This window comes from Haliotis rufescens, unplaced genomic scaffold (genome assembly GCF_023055435.1).
Source record: "Haliotis rufescens isolate VD_foot unplaced genomic scaffold, xgHalRufe1.0.p SCAF_16, whole genome shotgun sequence".
NCBI lineage: Eukaryota > Metazoa > Mollusca > Gastropoda > Lepetellida > Haliotidae > Haliotis > Haliotis rufescens.
The window spans coordinates 8,478,782-8,486,313 of NW_025963846.1; the positions used below are offsets into that span (position 1 = coordinate 8,478,782).

Consider the following 7,532-nt stretch of genomic DNA (forward strand, 5'->3'; position numbering starts at 1 on the left):
TTTTAGGGAGAAGTGGTTTTGTTTCTTTTAGGGAGAAGTGATTTTGTTTCTTTTAGGGAGAAGTGGTTTTGTTGCCTTGAGGGAGAACAAATATCTTACTCACTCACTCACTCATTTAACCATTCATCTACACACCAAACCCACCCACCAACAAACTCACTCACTCACTCACTCACTTACTCATCACTCAACCAACCACCCTCTCATCCAACCACCAACTTACTCACTGACCCACCTACCCACTCACTCGATCACTCACACCCCGACTCAATCCCACCCCCCAAAATTCACTCTCTCACACACTAGTTGATTACCCGCCCAGATCACGCACAATTCCCACACGTATTTCCCTCTTGGGCTCATTTTATTTCCCAGATGTCTTCCTGCTAATATAACTCATGTCTATTAGTCACTTCCTGAAATCTACTCCCACTGCGCCAATGTGGGTTCCGGGTTTGAATCGGCCCCTCTAACCCAAGAGGCGATTAAATGGCTCAGTGACCTGGTTTGACTGTCTGTTATCGCATAGTTGCCCAAAATATCAACCACTGGATTGTCTGGCCCAGAGTTGGTCAACTATGTGCCGCCGTCATATAACTTGTATATTGCTGAGTGCGGCGTTAAACAATATAGATTTTTTTCAAAATTCCACTGCTTTAACGCGATGAGACCTCGTTAATCTGGACCGTAACGTTCCTGGTGCTGGTTATCAATATTCCGCAATAACGAGTCATTGTGGGAGGCGACTTAATTTATCGGGTAGTCAGACTCGGTGACTTGGTGGATTGCCTGTTATCGTAGCTCGACGTACGGCTTGGGTCGTTGCTCATAATATCAATCACTGGATGGTGTGGTTCAGACTCGATTATTTACAGACCGCCGTCATATAGCTGGAATATTCGGTGCTAAACAACAAACAAAACCAACAAAACATGTTGACCATGTAGACGTGTTTTTTAACTGTTTCTTGGCGACCAACACTACCCTCGAAACAACCGAACGTAACACGGCTTGGATATTGCCGAGGGCAACGTTACACAATAAACAAACAAACACACCCGTAGAAGCTTACACATTTATCTGTCCACTTTATTTCATTTCTGCATGCTCACATAAGCACTCAAATGGTACCCCATACCACATATGATGCCTTCATTTTACAGCATTCTTCAAGAATTTATTTGACGCTATTTGAATCCGAAAAGAGTAATTCCGATAGGCTGATTCCACAACGTTAATCCCCGAGTTGGTATAAACGGGTGTTGGCATGATGGCAGTGTTTGGCTTGGTTTGGTCAGTGCCATCAAGTATCTGGCTAATGCCGGGCGAAGATTCACACAACTGTCTTGAATGTCCAAGTGTGACGGTAGTGTTTTTTTTAAACAAAGAGTGAAATGGTTTGAGGTTGTCATGGTTATGTGTAAATATCCGCGTTCTGAAAGGGATCCTAATACAATATTATTGTGATAAGCGATATTTGTAGGAGGAGAGTGACAGGGCGGCAGCATGTCCAGGAACAAGATGCGTGAAAAGAGTCAGAAGGATAAAATTGGAACTTTTAATTTCTTGGAGCTTGTTTTACTGAAGTACGTAAAGTAATTATTAATTAATGTGATATAATTGTATAATGCGTACATTCTATTGTTTATGACTGTAGGTGCAGTGCCCCATCTGAATGTATCATAGGGTCGATATTTACGTAAATGTCACAATGTACGACCCCTTTCATGTGCACACTGTGGGTTGACGTCCTCCTAAGACTAGACAATTGTTTAGACATCGCCAGCCCAGCCCACACCTTAAACTGCACACCTAAATTTCACTAAATCCTACACACCCACTAACTCGCTCAGCTACCTTACATCACACACTCATTCAACCAGTCAACCAGCCAATTACTCGCCCATTTATCGCCGCACTCACATTCTCACACGCCCAGTTATCCAGCCACTCACTCGCTCGGCCATCCCCTTAACTCACTCGCCCAGCCATTCACTCACACGGTGACAGTTACACACGTATTACCCAGTCATTCCCTCACTCGCCGAGTCACTCACTCACTCACTCACTCACTCACCCAGTCATTCCCTCACTCGTCGAGTCATCTTCTCACTCACTCACTAACTCACTCATTCACCCATTCATCCTCTCACTCACTCACCCATCAGTCCACTCACTCACTCACTCACCCACCCATTCATCCCCTCACTCACTCACCCATCAGTCCACTCACTCACTCACTCACTCACCCACCCATTCATCCTCTCATTCACTCACCCATCAGTCCACTCACTCACTCACTCACCCACCAATTCATCCCCTCACTCACTCACCCATCAGTCCACTCACTCACTCACTCACCCACCAATTCATCCCCTCACTCACTCACCCATCAGTCCACTCACTCACTCACTCACCCACCCATTCATCCCCTCACTCACTCACCAATCAGTCCACTCACTCACTCACTCACCCACCAATTCATCCCCTCACTCACTCACCCATCAGTCCACTCACTCACTCACTCACCCACCAATTCATCCCCTCACTCACTCACCCATCAGTCCACTCACTCACTCACTCACCCACCCATTCATCCCCTCACTCACTCACCAATCAGTCCACTCACTCACTCAGCCACCAACTCGCCGCAGTGTGTTTGAAATGCAATAGGCTCACCCGCGTGTACATGTACATTTTCAATAGAGTATATGTTGTTTATTTCTCCAGGTTTGGGGCACAGGAAGAGCGTGTTCGGAGAGACTATCAGTCAGACCGTGCAGAGTCGCACCGGTACCAGACATTCCATGGCGAGGCCGAGTCTCCCAGAATTCAACGTACACTCGGATCACTTCCGGTCAGAACCCCGTCGTCCAATCACGGTGATGAGCAGCAAGCCCGCAATGATCAGTACAGAGAATACACAAACAGAACCTAGGTGGACTATTTTAAATGGATTTACTGCACGTTCTCATGGCAACAAGAGAACTGATTCCAGAGAGAAGATATTGAAGAGCAAGGAATCGTTGCCGGATGTACAAGGCTGACGTGAAACTGTGGTTTGGTTTAACCGGAACTACATCACGGAGGAATGCAGTGAACATGCGTAGCAATTACCATATCTCCACAATATAGTATTTCACAGTATTTCTTTGTTCTCGGCTTAAGCTCAAAGTTTTTTACTTTATTAAGTGTCACTCAGCCCTTGGGCCTGGTAATAAGAACATGCGTTCGCATGAGAAACGTCTATAAGTTTGAACTTTCTTTGAGTTTAAATGGATTTAACTTTCGTCTTTATGGTTTTGGTGTATTGCTATGTCGAGTTGATCTAGGCTAGTGTCGACAGACAAATAACACAAATTTTGCCAATGAAGTAACTGGTCCGGAGAATCAGAACAATATATATCTTGACTGTTGAGTTGACAGTTTGTCGCCCGTACTGTGGATTTCGATCTGAAACCGAGGTGAGGTTTGGTGAAATGGGGCTTAACGTCACGTCCAAGATTATTGCACTTATATAGCGACGTGAATGCACTGCGTGTGTGTGTCTGCTTGTACTAGTCCGGACTGATGCCGACTTATAGTGCTAGCTCACTGAGATACCATGTCGCAATTTAACATGAATACCCCACTCAGACAGTACACTGACACCGAGCCGACCAGTCCTTGTTATAGCCCCTTAATGCTTAGCGCCGGGCAGGGAAACAACAAGTACCATCTTTTAACGTATTTTTAACGCTCTACGAGCGGATGTTCTACCACTAGGCCACGGAGTTGGTCGGCATGAAACCGAATGTTCAATAGTAAAGAGCTTAAAAAGGAAATTTCAAGTTAAAATTACACAGATATATATATATACTATCTCTATTGCATATATCTGAATGAATCTTGAAAATTATTGTGAGCATAAATAAGCATGTAAAACACTCGGGGGTTGTAATGTAATGGCCGCCCGGGGGCGGTGGCTTAGCATAATGGTTAATGCGTTCTCTTGGCACGCGGAAGACCCGGGTTCGATTCCCAAAATGGGTACAGTGTGTGAAACCCCTTGCTTGGGCAAGATGGCACGTATCGTTTGCTCGTGCTGTCAGCCACTGGTTTGCTTGGTCCTGACTGCGGCATAAAACAGCAGTCACTCACTCTTCTACTACTTCTCCCGTTATTGGGAACTATTCATGAACCTATTGGTCTGAAACTACTAATCTTAACTACCAACTGTTTTGTACGTGTTATATTATATCTTTCATTTGATAAAAAGATTAATAGTTTACATCATGAAATTGGATACTCATTTTATATTTTCTGCTTTCGTTTGAAAGAAAAATCAGCAATATATGAAGAGAAACGGGGAACAGAGTGTATATATGTTCATAGGTGTGTTACAATAGAGGCCCATCGTCCAACATACCCTTACATGGCTTTCAACGAAATTATGTATGTTATGTATATATACTTTGCCTAACACACGTTCACACACACACACACACACACACACACACACACACACACACACACACACACACACACACACACACACACTTTCGCACACACACGGTCTCTCTCACACACGCACACATACACACACTCACACACAACTCTCACACACTTACTCACATACACACACGCACTGTTTCTCTCTCTCTCACACACACACACATACACACACACTCACAAATACACACACTCTCACACACTCACACACACAACTCAAACACACTCTCTCTCTTTCTCACTCACTCACACACACACACACTGTCTCTCTCACTCTCACTCACTAACACACACACACACACTCTCTCTCTCTCTCTCACTCATTCACACACACTCACACATACTAGCACTTTTACCAAAACATCGCACTGGAAAGCATAAAGAAAAAAGTTGAAATCCACAAGGGTATCGTCATTTGATAATTGGATGGGGTGGTGGAATGTGTGGGGTGGTGGAATGTGGAGTGGTGGGTTAGGGATTGTTTACAACATGCTGGTGGTCTGTGGAAACAAACATATCACAGAAACAAATGTCGAAAATATATCCTGTCGAACCCCCAGCCGCCAGGATATTGATGGTAGTTCCGTAAGTCAACTCTACCTTCATATGAGACGTGGTCGACTGTAATTACTGCTTCGTTATCGAAATCTATAAGACGATGACTTTTTTATGACAAGGAATTTTATGGACAACTATTTCTTTATCATACATACGTCCAAATTGGTATACTATTTGAAGCTGTGATGCTGCTGAAATATTGCTAAACCATACTCACTCTCTCACTATGACACACACAACGCTCAATGGGGTGAAGGGACAAGGAGTAGTCCGTAAACGTTGTCTATGTATAATATATAGAGAATCTCACCCGAGTGTCTTTTGGTATCAAATATATCAACGAGTGTTGATATATTTGATATCAAAAGACACGAGGGTGAGATTTTATTTATCATCCAACATCATTCTTCAAACTTTTTCAATTTGTAGATAGTAATAAGCAGCGTCTTAAGTGTAAAGAATACTAACAGCTTCAGTTGCAAAGCCATTAGTGACGTCATTTGATTGTGAAGTCATGGTAACCAATGACGTCACAATGGTTTGCAAAACATTGTGACGCAATTTCATTGCAGCGATATCTACAGTGTAGATATCGCTTGATCTCACCCAGTGATATCTCCTGTGGGAGCCAGTTTTGGATGATATGTTGTCTATTGTCTGTCTGCCACGTAACGTGGCATTATACCGGGACAATTTCGGCCGACCTTGGTTTTGTGAGAACAGAGAGAACAAGGGAGGAGGAGAAACACCAACTAAACTATTCGAACAACACTTGTATCTGGACATAGGGTACATGCAGATCAAAGACAAAACACGAGGAATTATTTGATACTTGTAGCCCCCTATGTAACCACAATAAAACAAAATAAAACTGTATAGCCTGTGATGATTTCCTGTTGATTTTTTGTACGGAGTTACGCGACGGTGGAATGGTGATATGAATGAGGGTAATATGGGATTCCGGTTTAAAAAGAAGGCACCTTCCCTCATTATAAAAGACGCATTGTCATATCATTCTACCGGGTACCCATTTACTGCCAGGTGAACAGAGGCACATTTTGAAGTCACCTGCCTTAGGACACACCACATGTGCTACATGTGCTACTCGTGCTTCAGTCTGATATGTGACCTGTGTATCCCTAAATACTACCTATAACTAAGTATCAATGTCATGTATTTACCCCCACCCACATCCCCCTGATAATCCTCCGCTCCGACTACTAACTCACCGGTTCGGATACGTTCTATACACCTGGAACCCGTGAAGATCCGGGTAAGAACTGGTCTTCCCGAACCCATGCTTGTCGTAAGAGGTGACTAACGGGATCGGGTGGCCAGGCTCGCAGACTTAGTTGATGTATGCCATCGTATCCCAATTGCGCGAATCGATGCTCATGACATCAGTCACTGGATTGTCATGTCCATACTCGATTATTGAGTAATATTGTTGAGTGCGGCGTTAAACAACAAACAAACTATATGCCTGGATCTCCACAAGTTTTATGTAACTGCCTGTGTGCAGACATGCAGTATTCCGGTGTTCAAGTGTCCCTATGCAATCTCATATCCCCAGAAGCATGCGGCACGTGCACCTCGTGACACAACATGTGCATATACTTTTTACAGCAGTTTCAGTTGTGTCCAGAAGCAACTTGCTGAAATTCCTGTGGTCCCAGCGAAAAGAATGTCAACGAAACCTAATCAATCAGGTAACCTTGAATGACGTCATACCCTTTGTTGAATGTTTAATTGCTAATTTCCCCAAACTACTTAGTTCGATGTTCCCAGTGTTGAATCAGAGGGCAATGACGTTCACTTGACCAGCGGCAGCCAAATGAAACCCATTCAAGGGCAAACAACTCTTGTCACAACGGGATCGATGCGTTTTCGGGACTGTCCCAAAAGTTCTTTGAGCCACTTCTTGTCGGCCAATAAAAGACAGCGTTGCGTCCTCCATGTTTAGACGAACACTATATGTACAAAGGATTTGTGCAGACACCAACGTTGTGGATGGGTACATATATTATATTGTTAAATATTTCAACATAACACTGACACGTTTTTATACCGTCCCTCCTAGCTTTATTAGCAGTTTAATGGCCAAACACTACATTTATCTAATCGATGTGTTTTTGTTTACAGCTTTTTCCTTTTTATGACTCAAGAATGTTACTCACTGAATGCGGGAGGTTTATGCAAATACCATCTTCACACATATTTGCGAAATGTTTCGATCTTTGTTGAGAAATGTAAATAATAATGAATACTAGCTCGGATCGTCATCCCCTGTATATACAGACACTTAGCTCTCTCAGTATGTGGCACGCTGGGCAAAACTCGTCCCTGTAACAGTTATGAAAATAGACATTTTCTTCCACACAAAAAAAAGAGTACAATACTTTTCATGTCAACGAACTGTCTATTTCTTCTGACATTTCCAAAAATGTTTAAAGAGTTTCTTAAAATATATTTTAAAGAAGATG

At 43.3% G+C, this 7,532-nt stretch overlaps 1 protein-coding gene across 1 annotated transcript in view; it reads left to right on the forward strand.

Annotated features, from left to right (window-relative positions):
- Window positions 1-3,599, forward strand: part of LOC124134180 — a 34,964-nt gene extending 31,365 nt beyond the window's left edge. The window contains exon 4 of the mRNA XM_046498891.2: window positions 2,731-3,599. Within this exon, the coding sequence (XP_046354847.1) occupies window positions 2,731-3,047 (317 nt within the window). The 3' untranslated portion in view covers window positions 3,048-3,599. The remainder of the gene's footprint in view (window positions 1-2,730) is intronic.
- The last annotated feature ends 3,933 nt before the right edge of the window (window positions 3,600-7,532 follow it).